Source organism: Pantherophis guttatus, chromosome 2 (genome assembly GCF_059756535.1).
Source record: "Pantherophis guttatus breed Tessera chromosome 2, ASM5975653v1, whole genome shotgun sequence".
Classification (NCBI taxonomy): Eukaryota; Metazoa; Chordata; class Lepidosauria; order Squamata; family Colubridae; genus Pantherophis; species Pantherophis guttatus.
In genome coordinates this window covers 112,065,351-112,088,546 of record NC_142064.1, presented here as the reverse complement: position 1 = coordinate 112,088,546, position 23,196 = coordinate 112,065,351, and the positions used below count along the sequence as shown (strand labels likewise).

Genomic DNA, 23,196 nt, shown 5'->3' with positions numbered 1-23,196 from the left:
CTATCTACCATTTGCAATTTTCCCTGCTAGTGTTCCTCAGAAAGTCAGTGGGGAAAAAGGCAGGGAAGATTGCAAGCTGCTGCCATCTGTAGAGGGCTGCCTAACCTAATTACCATTCATTTATTTGACTGGTAATTAGGGCATTCATTTAACGATAGCAACTGGGACGGCTGCAGACACTAAGCAAAGTGGTTGCACTTTACAACCACATTGCATAGCAGCAGCAATTCCGCCCCCAATTGCCATTATATGTCAAGGACTGCTTGTAAAGCAAGTGAAGGAAGTCTTGACAGTAATTTTGAAATATAGTCCAAAGTTGCCCCACCAATGTTGCCCTGTGGAAGCTTTTAGCTTGAAGGTTGGCTTACCGATGGGTATGTATATCCTTCCTGGCTCCGACAGATATGAATTTCATCCTCAGTTGTCTTCTGATAAACGGGGTTATCAAAATTGATACTGTTGATGTTCTTGAGACGCCAATTCTTCCAAATGAGAAAAATCCCAAAGGAGACTAAACTAATCAGTGCTGAAATGAAACCCACCCCCAAGAAGACACAATGGTTTAGAACAAGTAACATACTAATTACACATGTAAAAATTGATGATCAAATCATAATTAATTAGTAATTTCATTAATATGCCTTCTGAACAAAATGCTTATTCTTTGTAATGGCCATTAATTAAAGAGATTAATCATTGTGAGTTAGAGCATCTTTCTCTCCTCCTGCCCCCAAGCAGGGACTTCTTCTGAAATGGGAAACTTACCCAGAGGTAGAACAATAGCGAGTGCTGATGGACCCCTCCGTTCTGTCCCATCTGTTTCTGCAGCAATGCCATTTCGAACTATGGAGGGAAGAAACACGAGACTAAAGTTAACTCCTCCAACATGGTATGTGCTAAATTTCTATGGAAAAGGAAGAGGACAATCCCCTGTCCTCCATTTTGAAACTTCCTTCAGTTGCAGAACAAATTCATGCCAAGCTTTCTCCACTCAGGGTTAGGTAAAGTCTAACATTATACTTTCACTACAGGATCTTATTCCAAGACTACAAAATCTTAACTAATGCATGGAAGACATTTTTAACAAGATGGAACCAATGTTTTATTTTCGGGATAGATTTCTTGTATCTTTTCAACGGCTGCCAATCAGTTGTCAGGCAAATGACAGTAAGTAATGATAACTGGTTTTGCACTGAAAGGTAAAGGGATTATATCCAGGATCCCTGGATGAAAGAGAAGCCTCTCACCTTGCTGGGACAGGGTGACCATCTCATGAGTGGTATGTTCTGGGATGTTGGTAACAACTTTATTCAGCACATCTGCAGGCAGATGACTGGTTTTCTGGGTTGGAGTCTTACTTGTAGATAGTAGCCGTGCTGTAGGTGAAATCTTAGCAGAGTGCACTGTTGTAGCAGCCTCAGTTGGAGTATCAGGTGTAACAGGAACTGAATGGTAGAAGAAACTGCTATTTAATATTGCCATGCAAGGCAGCATTATACCTTTGCAATTTCCTCCATCCTCCATACAAGGATCCTGGCTTTGTCCCCTCCACCTCTGTACCTTGGGTGCAGCTTCTCATGTCAGTGTCCAGGTGCATGCCATCAGGACAGACACAGGTGTACTTGGCAGAGTGGAAATTGATTTGGGGAGCGGGAAGGCAAAGGTACTGGCAGCCTCCATTGGGGATGCCATTCTTCTCACACCAATTTGTACCTGGAAAAGAAACAAGCCCTCTTCTTTCAGAGAAGATTTCACAAGCTATGGACAAGTTAAGTGGGTGATATTTATAAAAAAACAAGTTATCGGGTTTTAGGTAGTGACCCAAATAACTAACGAAGGCCGGCCTTTAAACTTAAACTAAGAAAAAAGAAGAGGCCTCTTACCTTTTGGTTGCCGCACAGAATGAAATAGTGTCAAATCCTCTGGTGAAAAGAGATTCTCTGCCACTTTCACAATATTTGAACCGGTTCGACGGTTGGCACTAAAGATGGCTTCATTTAAGACATCTGTCCAGAATACTTTATCCTGGATAAGGGGTTAATTTGAACAATGAATTTTGTGGACTACTAATTGCATTACACTCTTCCAAGGATATCCAGCCACTGCAGTTTCCCAAGGCAAAAGGGGAATTCATTAAAGGGGGGGAGGGGATTAAAAAGTCTAAGATTTGCTGATAAATTGGCTCCTTCTAACATGTGAATAAATTGCTTTAGGTTTTAAAACAAACTTCAAATGCAATAGAAATGCAATAAAAAGTTGGTTTTAATCATGACATTTATTTAGTTGAAAGGGGAGTTAAAGAGCAAGAGGGAGTATGAAGCTTGCAGAAAGTTAGCATATTTTAGTTTATGTTTGTTAAATGTTATACCCTGTATTTGCTCTGGGAAGTCCGGGGTGGGTAGGTGGGGGACGGGGGTTGGAAGGAGAAGGGGGATGAGGGATGGGGGCTGGGTGGAGGAGGGAAGGGGGGATGGGAAAAATTGTTGTAATATTTGATAAAACTTTTTAATTAAAAAAAAATCATGACATTTATTTTGTTTGTATCAAAGGTATAAGCAAGAATAGGAGTTCTGGGGTCATAAAGATGCTGATGAATTGTCAAACACCCTACTCTTCATGCTGATGGGAGTTACAATTAATTAATATCTGGAGAGTTAAACTTGGTCTAGATTTTTATAAGAAATCCATGCTTTTGACAATTTGAGAGCCTTTCTCAAGTGCACCCCAGATGCATAAAATTAGAATTTCCGCTGTCAATTCTTCTATTTGTTCTTTATAATCTTATAATCTATTTATTGGTTTTTAGAAATGCTAGCAACTTTTTAAGTATTCCTACAAGAGGATGGGTTGTGTGCATTTAAATTGGTCTAGGGTTTACAATTACTATTTCTGTCCCCTCACCTCTACTGATCTGATGGTGGGGATGATGGCTCTTTTGATTATAAACCAGGAAAAAGATACTATAGTTAAATTCCATCTCAGGGCAAGTATCTTATCCAAGCAGCCATGCATCAGTATTTGTTACAGGTAGTCCTCAATTTACAAGAGTTCATTTAGTGACCGTTCATAGTTACAGCACTGAAAAAAGTAACTTAAGACCATTTTTCACACAACCATTGCAGCAACCCCATGGTCACATCAAAATTCAGATGCTTGGCAACTGATTCATATTTATGATGGTTGAAGTGTCCTGGGTTCATGTGATCTGATTTTGCCACCTTCTGACAAGCAAAGTCAATGGTGAAGTCAGATTCACTTAACAACCATGTTACTAACTTAAAAACTGCAGTGATTCACTGAACAATTGCGACAAGAAGTCGTAAAATGGGGCAAAACTCACAATGTTTCACTTAGCAACATAAATTTTGGCCTCAATTGTGGTCATAACTTGAGGACTACCTGTATTGCCAAAGATTCAGAAATATGTTAGCGCCTACAATACCTCAAAGACTGCAATGCCAAAAGGGTGAGCCAACATCTCTTCATCCACAAGGATAGTTCTTCTGTTTCCCCCATTCACATCAATACTAGAGACTGAGTGATATTTGGAGTCTACCCAATAAAGGCGATGGGTAATCAGATCTAATACAGAAGAAAGATGTTAAAATGATATGCAACAAAATTCTACACATTATTTTCTTCCAACACAAAGAAAAAAAACCCTCTATCAAGCCATAGCAGTCTAGAATAGAAAATGAGTCACATGAGGCAATATTTTTGGGAACTCAAAATTTCCAAGTCAGACTGCTGAATTGCTCATTTATTTTAAAGGTCAGTGTCTGACCTTTGTCTCCCATAAGGTTCTCCTAAACTGCTTTAAATATCAGAAACAACTTTCAGGATTCTCATTTTCATACTACTACTGAGAAATTTGCCCTCAAAGCTCATCCACAAGAAAAAACTTGACTCCCTTCATATGGTTTGGACTCCTTTAAATCTAAACTCAAGGATTACTGTAATTATGCTCCAAAATAGAAAAAGGGCACCATGTCATGTTTGCTCTTCAGGCAAATACTGGAAAACAAGTATGAACCCATTAAAAAAAGCAGATTTTCTGGGTTAGGATTCACTAGCCAGCCATGTCCTGAGCTGTATTGCTTGCCCCCAACCCAAGACTGTCCAACATAGTAATGGGGGAAGAGCTTACAAAACTGTATTATGCTTCTCTAATGAGGCAAATGACTGCCAGGGAAGGGAACAAATAGCAGGAGCAAGCGACAGAAAACTCAGAAAGAAAAGTCTCTCTCTTTAAATATAAATGAACAGAACTGTACTGTCTTCCGAAGTGGTGTTGTTCTCAGCTATGCAGGACTTACCTAATGTTATTCCATTAGGCCACTGAATGCCTTCTTTCACCAAGGGGAAACTGTCCACTCCATTCAGACCACTTTTGGCAATTTTAGCAGACATCCCCCAGTCAGTCCAGTACATGAACCTACCAAGGAGTGGAGAAAGGGAGAGGCAAAAGGACATTTAAACCAACTCATACAGTTGCAAAACTCACCATCATCTTGAATCTGTAACCCAATACCTTATTTCCCTAGTCTGCCAAGCCTTTCTGCTTCTCCCAATAGCCTTTCCTGCTCCCACAATTCTAACACTTGAAATATCACAAGAGGAAATAACAGTTGTCCTAAATTTTCAGATCTAGGATGTAACAAACAGTCTTTATATAGGCTGCTGAATTGGTCTACCTTGGTTGCCCATGTTTCTGAGGACTTTTCCCATAATCTAGGGAAAAGGGGCCAGGGGCTTAGTTTAGGTTCTTCTTCATGCAAGTATGTCCTTTTTCCCATTAAGCCATAGGGCCTTCTCCTTAATAATTCTGAAGCTACAGTATGTGCCCACAGAGAAGGACTCGGTCTCTCTCATTTTCTCCAACAATAAATATTCCAAGAAGACTCATACCCATGGACTGGATCCACCACAATGGCACGTGGTTTGGCACCGACCTCCTTGATCAGAGTCTTCCTCTTCAAGCCTTCACTGCTGGCCACAGAGATGGTGCCTAGGCCAGAGTCAGTCCAGTAAATATTGTGATGCACCCAGTCAACAGCGAGGCCATCTGGAACCTTGATGCCACTGCTAATCACAGTGGTATGGTGGGAATGATTGCTAGCCTTATCAATTGGGGTACTATGTGGAAGACAAAAAGAGAAGCCTCACTGAAATAAAGGCAGAATGCACAATGGCAGAATTTTGTGGGTGCATGATTAGTGGGCAAATAGCATCAATTTTTCATATAATTCCAAGCAATAAATCAAAAGCAACTAATACTGTACCTTGCTAATCAGCAGAGAAACTAGTCTCATAAAGAGCACTCAATAAACTCAAAACACCTATTTCTTAACAGTAACCCTCATGTTTAGTTACTTTCACTTGATCCACAGCAAAATCCCTAGTTGCTATTTTGTCTGTCTTCCTAATTTCCTGATGCCTGAGCATCAACAGACACCAGTGGAAGCTGATGGGACTTCCAAAGATTTTGTGTTAATAACAAGAGATTTAGATTGGCAGCAGCTAGCACAGGACATGCTTTACAATATGGATTCTTCTCTGTGACATCAAAGTTAAAGGGAAGGTATTTTAGGACAAGTTAACTCCTTGCTGCGTGTACTTTTTAACACAGACTGGATCCATGAGAATGTGATTCGGGACAATAACAATGGATCCTATCATCATTGTCTCCCTTGCATTTGTTCCTCATATAAGAATATCAAGGCCCTCTGAAGTTTGGGCAAGGACCTGAAAGGCTGCACCTTGGGTGAGAGCCAGGGTTGGGCATTGCTTGTGTCCCTTCTGTCTCTAGCAAGAATAGGGTGGATGAATGGAAATGGGATTGTTGAGGTGGCTGAGGAACTCTAAAAATTTGCCAAGTCATCTGGGGTGTTTGGGATTTGGGACTAAATGGCAAAATCCTACCTGGCTTGGCTCTATCTATAGTCCCAAGGAGGAGGAGGAGCAGCAGCTATTGTCATCCATGAAACTGCTGGCATCAAGAGGCACTACTCAGCAGACAACAGATGGAAAACTTTATTTGTGCAATTTAATCTGCAGGGGCAATACGGCTTGCTGAAGGTGTATTGTTTCTTCCTGCTCTGCAGCGGCATAAGAAGTGGGAGTCATTCAACCTACCATGTTTTTCGCACTATAAGACACACTCCCCACCCCCCTGAAAGTGGGTGGAAATGTCTGTGCGTCTTATAGAACGAATATTGCGGCAGGGGGGAAGGGAGGTTGGTGCAGTAGTGGCATTTGCCGCCGCCAGAGAACACTGGAGCCTTCGCTGCTGATTGGCGGTTGGATTGGCCTACCAGAATATTGCTGATCAGCTGTTCTAAGCAGCAGGGATCGTCGGCGCCGTTACTCGTTCATTGATTGACAGTGGCAACAATGGCAATCCCCGCTGCCTAGAACAGCATCGGAGGTATCCTGGGAGGCCAATCCAATCGCCAATCAGCTGCTTGGCAGCGAAGGCTTCAGTATTCCCCAGTGGAGACAGCAGACACGGAGGAGGCAGACTGTTTGCTGCAAGGACGCTAGCCAGACGAATACCAGATGGATGGTGGGAGGCAGAGGCAGATTTTTTTTTCTTGTTTTCCTTCTGTAAAGCTAATGTGCATCTTATCGTCCGAAGAGTCTTATAGTGTGAAAAATACAGTAATTATTGAGATGACAGTAGAGCTCCCTAAACTGTTGAGAGTTCTCAACCTGCCTTCCCTGCACCCAGGGAAGTACGCTCCCATAGAGAGGGGCTCCTCCAGGTGCCGTCGGCCAAACAATGTCGACTGGCGGCCCCCAGGGGGAGAGCCTTCTCTGTGGGGGCACCTACTATCTGGAACGAGCTCCCCCCGGAGATACGGAGGATCCCGGATCTGCGTACCTTCCGCCGCGCGCTCAAGACCTTCCTATTTCATCAAGCCGGCCTGACCTAAGTCTTTCCCCTTTTTAAATGGAAATTTTAAATCTGGTTTTAAATTATTGGGGTTTTAAATTTGTTCAGCCAAATTATTTAATTCGTTTTAATCTATTTTAAGTTTTGTATTTATATGTTTTATTCTATGGCTGTTCACCGCCCTGAGTCCTTCAGGAGTAGGGCGGTATACAAATTCAATAAAACTAAACTAAACTAAACTAAACTAAAATTTTCCAAGACATCAACTCACAAATCTGCTCACAGAACCTTTTTGGATGCTGGTAATCATCTCCCTGTCCCAAGACAATTCTGCTTCTTCACTATATTGGTTCACTCAACTATCACAACTCAAAACTCCAGCAAACTCACCTGAATATTTTCTTGTGAAAGTTGTCAGACCAGTAGATTTTATTGTTGCTGATTTCCATATCTAAGGCCATTGCTTCTTTAAGATGGGGGATCAGATTTGTGTACTCGCTGTGGTCTAATGTCATTTTCCTGACCTCATGGCGATTGGTAAAAAAGAGGTAAGCAATGGTGCCTGTAAAGGAAGAAGAACTGAGACACTGGGACTCCAGAGGCCATTAATCCCCATCTTTCTCTCTCTTACATATACACACACAAAACAGTCAAAGATTTTCCAAAAACTTTCACCAGTACTCTACACAGACAGAATCCTAGACTTACCAATTGCTTTGCAAGCCTTGGTGGATGGATCAAACTGATATCCTTCTTTACATTCGCATTTATAGCTTCCTTTCAGGTTCACACAGACTTGACTACAGGCATCAGGGTTGAGACACTCATCAATATCTACAAAGTCAAGATGATGTTGCTAAGCATTCAAAGGAATAGGTCATTTTTCTATTTAATTTTTTTTTTTTTAAATTTGATTTATATGTCACCCTTCTCTGGAGACTCAGGGCGGCTTACAATGCATTAAGCAATAGCCTTCATACTTTTTTGTTGAAAAAGACTATGTACTTTGTGAAAGCAAGGGTATTCCCCATGGCATCAAGCAAAAGAGGAAGGGCAAGGGCTCCTATCCAGGTTTGCTTCTTCAGCTTTGACTGGGGAATGGAAGGATTTCTATTCTTTGCAGACAATATAAATATATATGAATATAAATCCTTCCATTCCCCACCATCCAATCAGAGCTGAAGAAGTTCTTGGATGAGAAGTGAAATGTCTTTAAAGAAAAACAAGAAAGTCCAGTTGCCTCTTGAAAAAGCACCTTTGGGACAACTATGACCCGGATGACTGAGAATCTCCACAGACTCTTCATCAGGTAGGAATTTTCATCTCCAAATAAGTTAAATTTATCCTCATTGTTATCAATGCTTACTGGAGATGAGGATTACATTAACAACACATCCAGAAGCTAAAAAGTTGGGGAAATTAGCATTAAATCAAAAGCTTCTTATAGAAAATTAAATGTCAAGATGTTCTTACCTTCGCATTTTCTTTGATCAATCAGCTGGAAGCCTTCAGGGCACAAACATTCATATCCAATTTTGTGGTCATTGCATATATGAGAACAACCTCCCTTATTAGCCAAACATTCATTAGTTCCTGGAAAGACAGCAGAAGAGTATATTATGGAGCTGATCTCAGAGAAACAATCCTGAAGCTCTTTTAATCTTTTCAAATATCTACAAACTTTTATTGTTTTGCAAAATGATTTATCCAAGGACACATTTACAAAGAGACTTCCTAAGCAATTTCAATTTTTTAAATACTTTTTAATTAATATAGCAATAGCAATAGCACTTAGGCTTATATAGCGCTTCATAGTGCTTTTACAGCCCCCTCTAAGTGGTTTACAGAGTCAGCATATTGCCCCCAACAATCTGGGGGGCAATATAATTTTATTAACCATTTTTTTAAAAAAAAACAAAACTAATACAAATTAATATAAAGCAATAAAATGAAAAAATAGGAAAAAATGAAAAAAAAAGCTAGATGGGCAACGTGTCAGAATATTCATGATTGGGAAGATATGGTAACAAGGTCAGCCAATAAATAGGCACAGCAACTAAGTCAGCCAATTGGGAGCTGAGACAGACTGGAGCCAGGGTGTGTCTTAAGTCTGCAGCTTCTGAGTCTGTAAAGAGAAACTGAAACCAGTGTGTGTGAACTGTCTACTGATCTGAGCTGAAATGAAACTGAATCTGCTGTTGGTATTGTAAATTTACTTCATGTATTAATGTGAATATAAAGAAGTTAATGAATCCTGCTGCATCAGTTTATCTGTGTGTGCTTCTGGATTTGATTTTTGTAAGAAACTCTGACACAGCAGAAAAAAATAGGAAAAAGATATAAAGAAGTAATTCAAGACGAGACTGGACTGCCATCTGTCAAAAATAGTGTAGGGTCTCCTGCTTGGTTGAGGGGTTGGACAAGATGATCTGCGAGGTCCTTTCCAACTCTGTTATTCTGTTTCATATCTTAGCAACAAATTATACATTTCAGTTTCGGATTTTGTTTATAACACTGTTAAGTACATTTATAAGTTTGCCTCTTCTTTGTATAACATATTCTGTCTAATCTTTTAAACCATAAACTGTTAAATTCTTTTTTTTTCTTTTTCATGAAAAATATCAGTAAAGGATTTTCAGTCAGGAATAAATGTAGATAGATACTATCTTTTCTCTGATCAGCAGTCAGTTTAGCCATTTCAGCAAGTTCCATCATTTTCATTTTCACCAACTATTCTCCTCCACTGTGGGTACAAATAGTCCTCAACTTATAACCATTTGCATTCAAAAATACTGTCAGGGTTCCAACCAATGCCCTAATTAAATCATGAATCTCAAGCTGAGGTTAAAAAAAATTCAGTTATTTACTAGGAGCGTCATGTCGGCATGTACCAAATGAAGCCAACCTCACTTAATTCGTGCCTTGGCTCTGATTCTGTTTCCCCCTCCCCCCAAGGTGTATCATCAGCCACATTCCACAACAAAGCAATTTCACTGGTTGTAGAAGTCACTCCCTCCGGCCACTGTGGATCTTCGTGGAGATAGCCTTAACATTTGCTGGCTGGAATATGCTTTGTTTTGACTGAGGTGCAAACTCCTTGATACAGCTGCAAGGCTCGATTCCCCATCCCCCTGCCCTACGGCAACTTGGGAGCAGGTTAGGGAAGCTTCGCAAGTTGACAATTACAATGGTAGTGAACGAAGAGACTTACAACCTATATCTGAAGTTATGGGTACTGCAGCACACGCATGGTCACAAGAACAAAATGTGAGTGCTTAAAAATCTACCCATCCTTAGACTGATTGCAGAGACACTGCAGCCTATCTTATCACCACCACCCCCATCCCATCCTCCTGGGTCCCTTGGGCCTGTCACCTACCTGTCTTGGTCCCACATCCTTGGGCCTGCTTCCCTCCCTACTGGGTCCCATAACCTTTGGCCTTCTGTCACACCTCAGTTCAGTTACCTTTTCTGAGGATCGCCTTTCTCAAGGAGAACCAGCTGATCCACTGTATGGCCTTCTTATACAGAGATTATGTGGTGTCATCCTGGAAGCAGGCACCATTTTGGAGGTAGCTACAGTTCTTGAATTCTGAGAATTGTGGTCACTCCCAAAATGGCCCCCACTTCTGGCAAATACCATGAGGCTTCTGTATAAAAAGACCGGGCGGCGAATTTGCCAATTCTCCTTCCAAACGAAACAGTGGAATAAGCCATTCCTTATTCCACTGTGGGACCCATTGGGGCGGGAACCTGTGCAAGGAGTTCTTTGGGATAGGGGAGTGTTTGGGAAAGTCAAATATGAGCTTGGGAAGTGGTATAATGTGGGCTTGTGCCAGGCCTCCCAGGACCTGTGTCACTACTCCAAGGCACCTCATACTCTGCTCAACAATCACAATGGGGAGAACAAGGATTGTGATTGTTAAACAAGATGATCACTTAATGACCATGACTTACAACCATAATTCTGGGCTCAATTGTGTTGTGAGTCAAGGACTACTTATGCCAAATCTTAAGTTATCATGCACATGCAGTTATCATGTACAAAAACAAGTTCCATAACTTTTTCTCCCAGATATTTGTCCATTAATCCCAAAAGAAAAACCTGTGACATTTATTGTACATATATTAATCTTTTAAAATCTTCTTAGCCAGTGTATTTGAATTATTTGAGTCCACAATAGCTTTTTTATCACCAAACATAATAAAATCTCTCGTTTGAACATCAATTTGAAGTGCTGCTATACTTTCTAAACAATTTATTTAGTTACATATACAAAAAGTACATCATTTTATATTTTTTTTCTTTAAGATTATCACACAATGTAAATTTAAATCCTTTCAACCACATATTTTCCCATTGTTCCATTTGTATATTATAAACAAAAAATTTAGACCACTTTATTTTCACTTGTTATTCTGTTTGAAATTCCAATAAATTTATACGTTTTAGTAATTATATGTTATATCAAGCTTCTGCAAGGATTTCTACAGGCTCAGCTTTCACAGCTAAAGTACTAAGTTCACATATATTACAATTTCTCCACAGCTATTGTTCCTGCTCAGCTCGTGTGTCTGACACAATGTACCAAATATCACACCAGATTAATATCTCTTTCTCTCCAGTTCCCCACTGGCAAAAATGTTTGAACACAGGGATTTTGCTCTCGCCACCAGTTAGGAGAAACTGAAAGAATTCTTGCCAGGCTTGGAAAAATTCTTGTCTTAGCCTTTAGTAATTGGGGGAAGATTCAGCCAAAGTCAGTTTAGCAAACTTGTTGCAGCCACACCATATTCAGGGAATATTAAATACATACGGCACTCTTTAAGAGGTTCGTCTGACCAATCCCTGCAGTCTTTCAATCCATTGCAGACCTTGTCCATGCTGATACATTCTCCAGAACTGCACTTAAATACATTTGATCCCTTGCAAGTTGTCACTGTTGCGAAAGTAAAAAGAAGTATTGTTTAATCTCACTTTGCAGTTTCCATTTGGCTTTTCTAGGAAAGCTGTTCAGAAAGTGAGAATAAACAGAAGTGCATCAACAGAAGACAGCAGAGGCATTTAACATTTTAAATAACACTATTCTTCATTTTTTTAAAAAACACACCCCTAAACTATATTTCATCCATAAGACATCTCAAAGCAACATAAAACATTATCATACTATAAAGTTCCAGTTTCTTCAAATAACAAGCTAATCCAGGCAAACATTTAAGAATGAATAAACCAGATAGCAGTCTTCTCTTCACTGTCCAAGCCATTGTATCCCCACAAGACCACCTCTTCTCTTGTTTGCAAATGCATTGCCTGCTTTTCTGAATTATCTGCAGATGAGCTTTCTCTGAAGACCTCAGGACTGTAGACAGAACATGGCATGCTCTCTTGCACCCTGAACAATTCTCTCCCCCATCCCCACCCCTAGCTCTCCAGACTCCTACATAAAACTACCAGCAGGGCTCACCATTGACACAGCCGACCTCATCACTCAGGTCTTTGCAGTCAGGCTCTTTGTTGCACTGCAAGCTCCCATGGATGCACATCCCATCATTGCACTGAAATTCATCAGGGCGGCAGGTTGCTTTAACTGGGAAAAACAAGATGATCTTTAGAGCCAGCAACACCATTATGCCAACCCAGTGTTTAGCTCAGCATGACACATAGTACATTAGTACAGTTCATTTTACTTCATGGAACCAAGCTACTCAGAGTATAAACTTGCATCTCCAACTCTCCCACACAGTATCAGAACTGAGTAGCTTCTTGGGCAATAAATGGAAAGCTGTCACTATGCAAGTTGAGTACAAAAAGTGAAGAAATGGACCTCCAGAACAATATGAGATTGTAGTTGTAGCTCTATCAGATGCCATAGAAACTACAGGTAGTCTTTGTTTAGCAACTGGCTCACTTAGTGACTGTTTACAGTTACATTGATGAATAAAGTAATTTTGCACCCAATCTTCACATTTTTGACTTTTGCAGATCTGTAAAGCAAAAGAAAGCTTTCATTTATCAACTGCTGCACTTAATGACAGAGTTGCCGGTCCCAATTGTGATCACTAAATGAGGATCTCTAGTAGAGAAAAGCACTATGTCAAGCGTGAATTGTCAGCCAATACCTACTAGAAGCTACTGTAGGGCAATGTGTCATGAATGAAATTGGGGGCAAATTTTAAGCTGTCCAGCATCTTGCTCAACTCTCACTTGGGTCTGGATTTGAGAATACATGCAGTACCTGTTCTGCTCAGGGTATCTGGCAAGGTTTTTTTTATTTAAAAAATAACCTCTATTTCCTAATTCTTTTTTCTGAAGTATTTTTGAAGCCTCTCAAGGCAGTTTGTTCCAGCTCTCTTTCATATTATCTTGAAACATGCTACTTAAAATAATTGATATTTTACCCTCTTATTTAGCCACAAAAGTTTTAAGTTAAACTTCTCTTTCTGTGAAGGATCTTGTACCACATGTATTGTAACCTCTCTTAGCTTTTGCAGAGATCTGAAAAGTGTTCAGTTTATGCTTACCACAGTTTGCCTCATCTGATCTGTCCTTACAGTCAAAGCTTCCATCACACTGCCAGCGCTGGTGGATGCACTCGCCACTCCCACAATGAAACTCCAACGAAGAGCATGGATTGGTTTTCTTGGCTCCCTGCTGGATCCCACAGAACTCGGGTGATTCATCAGATCCATCTTTACAGTCTGCGTCATTGTCGCAGGCCCAGAGCTTGGGAATGCACTCTGAGCTGTTGCAATGAAACATTTCAGGATTGCAGGTTGGGGCACGACAGTCTAATTCATCACTGCTATCTCCACAGTCATCATCTTCATCACAGACAAAATCAAAAGCAATACAATTCCCATTTTGGCATTGGAATTGATTATCTGCACAACGTTTAGGAGCTAAAAAGGCAGAAGACAGGGTTATCAGTCACAACCTACATCTACAATGGGATACAAAGGTTACAAATGGGTGATTCATTTTTCTTTAACAGGACACCATCCATATAAATGTTTTATGCTAAACAACTGAGAGGCCTTTTTCTGCACACAATTTCTCGCGGATTCAAAGGTATCTTGCTGTTTTTCTTTTACCTGTCCAAGATAGATTGCAGCAGATGAATGCAAAAACCCTGACGTCTCCACTTATAAATATGGCAGAGGGCAATAAGTAATCTTTTTAGCTTCTATGCTCTAAAATGCAAGACTGATAGAATTTGAAAATCAAAGTCTACAAGTTTAGTTTAGTTTATTTGATTTGTATACCGCCCTACTCCCGAAGGACTCAGGGCGGTGAACAGCCAACAATAAAATACATAAATACACAAAATTTAAAAAACCCGATAAAATCAAATTAAACTTTTTGGCCCAGACAAATTAAAATACCCCAATAATTTAAAAACAGATTAAAATTTACATATTTAAAAAGGGAAGAGATCAGGCCAAGCCCGCTTGATGGAATAAAAAGGTCTTCACAGCATGGCGGAAGGAGCGCAGATCCGGGATCCTCCGTATCTCCGGGGGGAGCTCATTCCAGATGGTAGGTGCCCCCACAGAGAAGGCTCTCCCCCTAGGGGCCGCCAGTCGACACTGTTTGGCTGACGGCACCCGGAGGAGTCCCTCTCTATGAGAGCGTACTGGCCGGTGGGAGGCTATTGGTGGTAGTAGGCGGTCCCGTAGATAACCAGGTCCTAAGCCATGGAGCGCTTTAAAGGTGGTAACCAAAACCTTGAAGCGCACCCGGAAGACCACCGGGAGCCAGTGCAGCTCGCGCAGGAGAGGTGTTACATGGGAGCGCCATGTTGCTCCCATTACCACCCGCGCGGCCGCACTCTGCGCCAGTTGGAGCCTCCGGGTGCTCCTCAAGGGGAGCCCCATGTAGAGAGCATTACAATAGTCCAGGCGGGAGGTGACAAGGGCATGAGTGACCGTGCGTAACGAGTCCCGATCCAGAAAGGGACGCAACTGGCGAATCAGGCGGACCTGATAAAAAATCCTCCCGGTCACGGCTGTCAAATGCTCTTCTAAAGACAGCCGTGAATCCAGGAGGACGCCCAAGTTGCGAGCCCTCTCCGTGGGGGCCAATGATTCGCCCCCAATAGTCAGTGATGGCGTCAACTGGCTATATCGGGACGTCGGAAACCACAGCCACTCGGTCTTGGATGGGTTGAGCCTGAGCCTGTTCCTCCCCATCCAGATCCGTACGGCCTCCAGGCACCGGGACATCACTTCAAGGGCATCGTTGGGGTGATCCGGGGTGGAGATGTACAGCTGGGTGTCATCAGCGTACTGATGGTACTCCACCCCGAAACAAGACACAACAGGGTACATTCTCTTATCTTTAAAAGTAATGGGATTCCAAATCTCTATTCCTGTTGGTTTTACTGTAATTAACATAGCATCGTTTATTTAATGTGACACTATGGTACCATCTGCTTTTATGATGCCATTATGACACAATCGCCTCCATCACTAAGCCATGCAGCCCTGACTTACGGCAGTTGTCTTCATCTGAACCATTTTCACAATCCACTTCCAAGTCACACCGCCAGGACATATCAATACAACGATTGATGCGGCCGCCACAGCTGAACTGGGTTGAACTGCAAGTCACAGATTCTGAAAAGATACATACAACCCTGATTGTATAACACTGTATCCCATAGCCTTAGCAAAGAGATCCCTTAGTCTTAGGGTTGTTGTTCACTGGCCAAAGAGCCTGAGGGAGACAGCACAAGTTCTGGCATCATGAGAAAAAATATGGAAGTCACTCATATGAGCAATGTGTCCCTGCACATGCTCTCAGTTCGCAAGTACAGCACTATAGGAAGTATAGTGAGTAAGAAAGATGACCTTGATGTCATTCTGCCAATATGCAGGAACTGTTACCTAGGCAAAAGAAGCATTTTTTAGCAACAAAACAATGAGATAACATTTGGAAGTGGCTCAGACACTTGCCTAATTCATTGAACTATGAGAAGGTGGAGATACTGCAGAATCATTTTCAATATTGTTTTTATAACCAATCTCAATAAAAGTAGTTTCACCCTTACTGTGAAGTTGATTTCCTGGTCTGGTCTACCTAATGGATAGGCAGAGAAACTCACCTCTCCTGACGTGAAACAGTGTGGCTGATCCTTAGAGGCAATAATCTTCCTTTCAATATCATTGCCACTATGCCTCCCTCCAATTTTTCCCTTCAAGAACTTTAAAGCATATTACAAGGTTCCAGGTCCTTCCATCCTACCTTCTGAGAAGAGTGCTCTTGCACTTGGGAGATGTCACCTCTATTATGCTTTGCTCAAAGATTTTCTCTACTAAGACTTAATCATCTTGGTTCTCTCACCTCTGAATCTTAGAAGTCATCTATTAAATCAGATGGTTAAGAAGCTGCAACTGAAAACTCTTGGCTGCAGACTTGGGGACTGGGAATGTCAATAAATCTGAAATCTATAGAATGAATACATTTTAATGTACCTGGATGTTTTAATCAAATTATGAATACAATAAAGGACTTGGAACCTCATCTGTTTCACTATAAAGGTCAGGATTAATGATGCAGGGAAATTTAGTCTAATATGTTGCCTACATTCAAGATCAGCTACAAATTTCAAGATGGCTCCATTTCAAGTACTCTAAAGAACACTGTTGAAGGAAGGCTAATAGCTTTAAACATTGCAGTTATTTATGTAAAACAAATTTTGCCATGTCATCATGAGCTGCTAGCATTCACAGAATTTTTAAAAACGACAAAGCTATTTCAAGTCCATCCTCAGCATTCATAAAAAAACCCATTATGGTTTCTTTTCTGTTTTACAAGTCCCTCCTCTCCAGTCTTTTTGAAGCAGTGAACGCCATGAGACAAGATGAAGCTAACAGAGGTAAACCTCATCTTAGTTGTTCCATTTCTCCTGGCAGTAAACTTCTATCCCTCCTTGAAACAAACAGCTTATCTATGGGAAGAATGCATCCTCTACTTATGATCCATAGGAACTTGGACAACATTTGTAGGAGGGCAGATTATAATTGGTCAAAAACTGGCTGAATGCACACATTACAGTAAGCCAATATGTAACTTACCTATTTTTGATTTAGCATGTTGTGTGAATTCACTTTGATCATTCACTATACTGATTAGTACAGGGGTGTCAAACTCAATTTCATTGAGGGCCACATCAGCATTACATTATGGTTGCTCTCAAAGGGCCAGGTGGGCATGGCCGGGTAGGGGTGGCCAGTTTGACATCACTTACATCAAGGGGTGACCGTGGGGGACCAGGCAAGACTGGGAAGGGGGATCCGGAGGTCTCCAGCGGAGGAATACAAGACCAAGGTGAGCACCAAAGCCTCCTCATCCTCCTGATGCAAGGACAAAAGCCTCCCTCCCAGGCAGCAGACAGAACTTGGTTTGTGGGACGAAAGGCGGGCAGAAAGGAACGCGGGGTGGCATGGGGTGAGCATCAGTGGAAGCTGGCTCCAGATCACCATGTCCATTGCATGGGCAGGGCCGGAGAGGGGAACACGGCACTCACAGCAGACAGGAGCACAGGGCAGCAAGCAAAGGCTACTTGCGCACGGCTGTTTCTGATGCCTGGGGCAGGCGGCAGGGCATTGGTACTTGTGTGCGGCTGGAGAGGGTGCCGGGGGGGGGGGTTGAACAGTGCTGGGGCGTGGGGGGGAGCCAAACTGCCCATTCGGTTTTAGGCCAGAGTCCAGGTGCAGAGGCAAAGGCAAAGGCAGGGGGGAGGTCAAAATGGGAAGCCCTCGCCCACTGCTGCCTGCCCATTGCCTGTGGCAGTTTCCCATTTTCACCCCCCTCCCCATTGCAGTTCGTGCAGTTTGGCTGCCCCCGCACTGCGCCCAGCACCATTCGACCTCCCAGGCATCCTCCCCAGCTACACACAAGCACCGATGCCCTGACGCCCCCCTTCCAGGCATCAGAAACAGCGCAGGATAGGAACGCGGGATGGCACCAGATACCCGTGGACAAGGATAGCTGTGCCCTGTGGAATACCATGGCTCAAGCAGACGAGGCTGGATGCATACCTACTTGGAGGATCTGGGGGCCCAGTTAGTCCCCCGGCTGCCTGGAGCTCTGAGCACTGGAGGGCAAGCTCCTAATCCTTGAGCTCCTGGGCCCCTGCAGCCCAGCCCTGCTTTCTTGAGGGGCCGCCAGGCAGTGCTTACCTCCTCCTCAAGGCTTCTGCTGCTTCCACCACAGGAAGAAGCAAGGCGAGGCTGGGCATAGCAAGGGGAGGCCGGGCATAGTGAGGGGAGGCTGGGCAAGGAGAGGAGAGGCCGGGCATGACATGTCAAGGTTAGGAGGGCAGGGTGAGGCTGGGCAAGGCAAGGCAGGACAAACTGAATGAGCTGCAGCTTCTGCTAGGCACCGCCAGCCCCGTGTGCTCGCCACCTATGTGTGTGTCCAGGGAGAGCGCCTGGCCAGGCTGAGGCAAGGGCTTGTCCCTTGCTGTTTCCAGGGTGGCCCCGCAGGCTAGATCTAACCACCTCACGTGGCGGATCTGGTACGCGGGCCTTGTGTTTGACATGTCTGGCTTGCTATATTGAGCAATCATAGCTAGCTGTGGTTTATTCTGAACAACTTAGTTAGGAAAACCATGGCTTAGTATGTACAAATCCAACCTGTACAAAAGAGATGGTAGCAATCCAGAGCAAACTGACTGTCCTTTCATGTGTGGCTTTTGGGGAGATTGGAAAAGGAAACTTTGTTCAAAATTAGCATTAGCCAACTTACTGCATGCATCCAGGGATTCATCAGAACCATCCTTGCATTCAGGGTTCCCATCGCAGATCCATTTGTAAGGGATGCAATCTCCATTTCTGCACTGAAATTCATTTCTTCCACACTTGCCCTGCTCTGCAAAAGAGTTTCATTAACCATTAGAAAGAGAAACCACCACATTCTGACTTCAGTCCTCACTTGTATACGGAGAACTTCTTAACTGTAAATTAAAAAAATTTTATTCATAGGACATTTATCAGTACCTTCACCAGAAGAAATGAATCCAATTTTTATTTTATAAAACTATACACACCACAACTTTTAAAATTAATTCTAAGTGCACATGTATCTGTTTCAAACTCCATGAAGGTAAAAGAGGTATGCAGACAAGAGACTTGACTTACAAATTTGCATCTTTAAAAAAATATGTGTGTAACCCAGTCATAACCCTCTTCACCTGTATCTCTAAGTTTTCTTACCTTTTATTAACTACAGACTAGTGTTTCTCGGGTCAGACTCAAATGTTAGTTACCAAGTAAAAGACAGATTAAATGAGAAAATGATATAAGAAGAGAGGGATGACACTGAATGCTATCTGTCTTCCATTAATGAAATTATAGTTACATTATTAAGATGAATAATGTTACATACTGGTTGGGGAATTCTGGGAGCTGAAGTCCACACTTCTTAAAGTCGCTGAGGATAAGAAACACTAATCTATATAGAGTTAATAACTTTGATTTTACTGAAGTTGAAAACTGTTTCCTGTGCTTGCTTTAAGATGCTTTGTTAGCTTATATGACTGACATCACATAGGGATAAGTCAGAAGAGGAAAAAAGCAGATTTACGTTTATGTAACCTCAAGGAGTTTTTTTAATACAAAATTCAAATAAGACACCACCTTCCTAGAAACCTTCAATATGAAATAGTGGGATACAGGACTGGAGATATTGTAAGCTATTCTCTCAACAGAGCTTTCCAAACAATTATTAGGGCTTAATAAAACTTTAGCAGTCATGTATTAAGGCTGGGGAAAGTTGCAGATTCAAAGGACAACATTTTATCCTTCAAAACTGGATACTTTCATAGCTACATGAACCACTATTTTATAGTCTGGCCTATAGTAAACAACTCTTCAGAGCTATTGTAAATGAGCCTGGCCTGCATTATCCAGTATCAATTTATGGCTTCCATAAAACATCATCTCCCAAATTCAACTCATAGTCTCACAAAATACTCTAGCCTCTTATGTGTATTTATTTTATAAAGGGCATTCTGGAATGATGAGTTTGCAGTTGCTCATTACCAAAGGATGGCACTAACCAAGAACCTATTTCTACTGAAAGACCAAGTCTCATTTTCCTAGCCAGACTAAAATGATTAATCCAATAGGAGTTCAGATTAATTCAGTTCAGTAGTGAAGTGCACACTGGAGTTGGCAAATTTCAACTCCTACCTATTCTGGCTTCAGAGCTGCCAACAGGACAAACAAATCACATAGACATCACATTCAATTGCAACTTACTGGGGAGTGCTTGTCTTCAATTCAGTTCATTTGGGAGGCTAACAAGCTTAGCAGCAATGTATCTTAACCCAGTCAAGCATATGGTGGAAATGTAAAGCAGTTCTCACAAGTAGTAAATGGCCAAAGGATTTTGTAATTGGGGCAGCATCACACACCTATCCTCCTGGCAATGCAGTGTGCACAAGTCAGGAGTTACACTTCTTAAGGAAGACTTTTGTCAGGAGGCAGAATTTTGCCTGCACACATTTCGCATTTCCTTCATATATTCTGGGCAGGTCAGCTAGACCAACATGCTTGTCATTTTTTACACATGGCTATTTTTTCCTTTCCTCTCTTGAGTAGAATTGTGCTTATTCTACTCATAGAAATATTCCTTGGGGAAAGAAAAATATCACAATCCTTTTCTAGACCCTGTCAAGCTCTTCTACCCAAATACTACACTGCTTCAATCTTGAGTTCTAATTTTACTCTAGGACACCTTTCTAATCCATGGGTGTCAAACTCAATCATGTCATGTGACGTACCGTGACAGTTTTTGCCTTTGCGGAGCTGGGGTGGGTGTGGCCTGCATATGATGCATCCGGCCCACCGTTTGACACTCCTGCTCTAACCTAATGCTTCCACATGGGCTGGGAATTCTTGAGGTTGCAACCCCAAGACATAAAGGCTATTATTGAATAACAAATTTTGCCAACAGTTTCGTTATATTACAGCTTGCCAAAGCAAGATTCATGCTAGTTTGTTGTGGTAAAATCACTACCACCTACAGGATCATCTTAACTTTTCAGTAATTTTGAGAAAGTTATTATCAAACCACAACTAAGTAATGACCAAGAGCCTCCTTTTGTAAACATGACTGAAGTTCATGTCAGATTATGGCATCAAAGATTTTTTAATGTAGATATATCAGATACATTCAAAGTGGGGGCAAATTGTCCTTTGGAACTATCCAAAAACAGATATATTAGGCAAGAACAGATTTCCTTCAATTATTAACAGATATGTGGCAGAAAGTACAGTAGTTCTTTCTTATCTTTAAATATAGCAAACTTAGTATGCCTATTTGCAAATAAGCACAGAAACAAAATGAAATCTTTTGTCAATTTATTAATGCATTTTGGAAAGATTTGTGATAAAAATTGGGGGCAACTTTAAATAAGGAGACATTTGGGAAAAGATCCTATTCCTTATTTTCAAATCCTCCCCATCAAAACATTTTGTCATACCTAGCAGATACCCTGTTTATATGTAGAGAAGTCTAAACTGCACCAATGCAGGCAAGGAGTCTTGAAGAGAGGGAGGTAGTCATCTAACCAGGCATTTGCAATGGGATGACAGAAACCAGTGAAAAATGGATGGCTAACACCAAAGAAGCTCAGCTAGGGAATCTTCCTTCTTTGGCCTGAAATTGCCCGAAGAGAAATATGTGATGCCCCATTTTCTTCACAAGCCAATAGGTAAGAAGAGCATATGAAAATGGCAACCTCAGAGTGAGATGAAGTCAATGATTGCCTCCAAAGGGAAAAGTTAGGACTACACAGCCCATTCTTATTTCCCACCAACCTTCCACTGGTTCCTAATGGAGCCTGCCTAATAAGCATGCTCATCTCTATAGGGCTCTTTCCTTACACTCTCTTAAATAGCTGCAATTTCAAAGCAGCAATATTTAGTAAATATGCAGGAATTCTCATAGATTAAAACACTAATGACCTGCGGTTCCAAAAGTTGTATTTCGGGCATATACCCAGAAGGTACTTCTAAGGAAGCAAAAGGCCAGAAATTATACCTTTATTCTTCCCTACTGGGTCTGCCATGTTTTTTTGCAACTCAGGGAAGGAAACTGACACGCCTGTCCTGCCACCAGTCCTTTTGAAAAGGATCTCCACTTAGCAACGCGTTCTTATTCCCAGGTCTGCCCTACCCACGTTCCGGTTTCCAGTCATCTCCTGAGAAAGAAGTCCGGTCTGCCACGCCTCAATTTAAGAGCTCCACCCAAATACCTAAATCTCGAGCGCGATTCTGAAAATACTCCTAGACTTGAAGGCTCAAAGCGCCACTGATTCTAAGAGGATTTGTATGGTAACAAGCATGTGCTTGATGTTGAGTAAGTTAAAATACCTTATCACTATTTGCTTTTTAAAGGAAAAGCTAAACAATCCACCGTGGATCTTTACGTGATCCTTCAAGGTTACTCAAGACAAGCCTTATCGTTTAACTGAAGAGCAAAGGGAAGCGACTACTAATTACAATCTGCCCGTAAAGTAAGCGCCCCGCTGCCTCTCCGGTGAAAGTTGAATCGCGATGCCTCGAAGGGTCTGGGACCAAGCAGGGCTGCCACTTAATTAATGGCACGAAAGAAACTCGCGGTGGGAGGGCCTGGCGCTTGAGCTCATCTCTCCTGTTCAAGTTGAAGGGCGGAGTAACTAGCACTGAGAGGAGAGTTCTGCAGCCTTGAATGAGATACCAAAGGACATCGGCAGCTAGTTGGGAATGGGGTGGGCCAAAAAAGAGACCAAAATCCAAAGGGCAACAGGTTTACGGCCATTTTCTGTAAAAAGTGAACTATACTATGCACTGAAAGAAAAAAACAAAAAACGGCGGAGTACCCTCCAAATTGGGAATCCAATTACTTCATTTTATACCAGGTGCCTAGGAACGAATTCGAACCAAGTTATTAATGAGCCCCGGAAGGGAGTTGTAGAGTGACGCGCGTTCTAACTCACCCAAACCCAAGGGGAGGGGAGGGGAAGGGGGATAATTTCCAAAGCTTTCTTAATGAAAGGAGGACTTTAAGTCCCCTTCGGCCCGAGACTCGGGTACCAGGTTGTAATGGTGGGGTGGGAGATAGAGCTCGCCGGTTTCCCGGTGGACGTTGAAGGATTTGCATTTTCCGAGCCCCCACCCCCACCCCAATTCTCCTCTACTCCCCACGCTTTGACTTCTTAACTGCCAAGGAAACGTCCGCTGGCTCCTCGTGTCTTGCTCCTTTGCTTTTCCTCTCGACATTTGAAAAGCCAGTTAAATTTTAACTCCTT

The 23,196-nt window shown here is 42.1% G+C and overlaps 1 protein-coding gene across 4 annotated transcripts in view; it reads right to left on the bottom strand.

The window, feature by feature from the left end:
• Nucleotides 1–23,196, bottom strand: part of LDLR (low density lipoprotein receptor) — a 28,453-nt gene that overhangs the window by 4,945 nt on the left and 312 nt on the right. Inside the window, exons 2-17 of one of the 4 annotated variants that reach the window (XM_034437798.2) lie at nt 18,648–18,770; nt 15,389–15,511; nt 13,418–13,795; nt 12,361–12,483; nt 11,713–11,835; nt 8,369–8,488; nt 7,604–7,729; nt 7,286–7,457; nt 4,909–5,136; nt 4,317–4,435; nt 3,443–3,582; nt 1,884–2,025; nt 1,561–1,713; nt 1,248–1,445; nt 766–843; nt 369–526 (exon numbers count right to left, since the gene is read on the bottom strand). In XM_034437798.2, coding sequence (XP_034293689.2) covers nt 369–526; nt 766–843; nt 1,248–1,445; nt 1,561–1,713; nt 1,884–2,025; nt 3,443–3,582; nt 4,317–4,435; nt 4,909–5,136; nt 7,286–7,457; nt 7,604–7,729; nt 8,369–8,488; nt 11,713–11,835; nt 12,361–12,483; nt 13,418–13,795; nt 15,389–15,511; nt 18,648–18,770 — 2,504 coding nt within the window. The remainder of the gene's footprint in view (nt 1–368; nt 527–765; nt 844–1,247; nt 1,446–1,560; nt 1,714–1,883; nt 2,026–3,442; nt 3,583–4,316; nt 4,436–4,908; nt 5,137–7,285; nt 7,458–7,603; nt 7,730–8,368; nt 8,489–11,712; nt 11,836–12,360; nt 12,484–13,417; nt 13,796–15,388; nt 15,512–18,647; nt 18,771–23,196) is intronic. The other 3 variants (XM_034437800.2, XM_034437799.3, XM_087886519.1) reach the window with 3 other exon arrangements.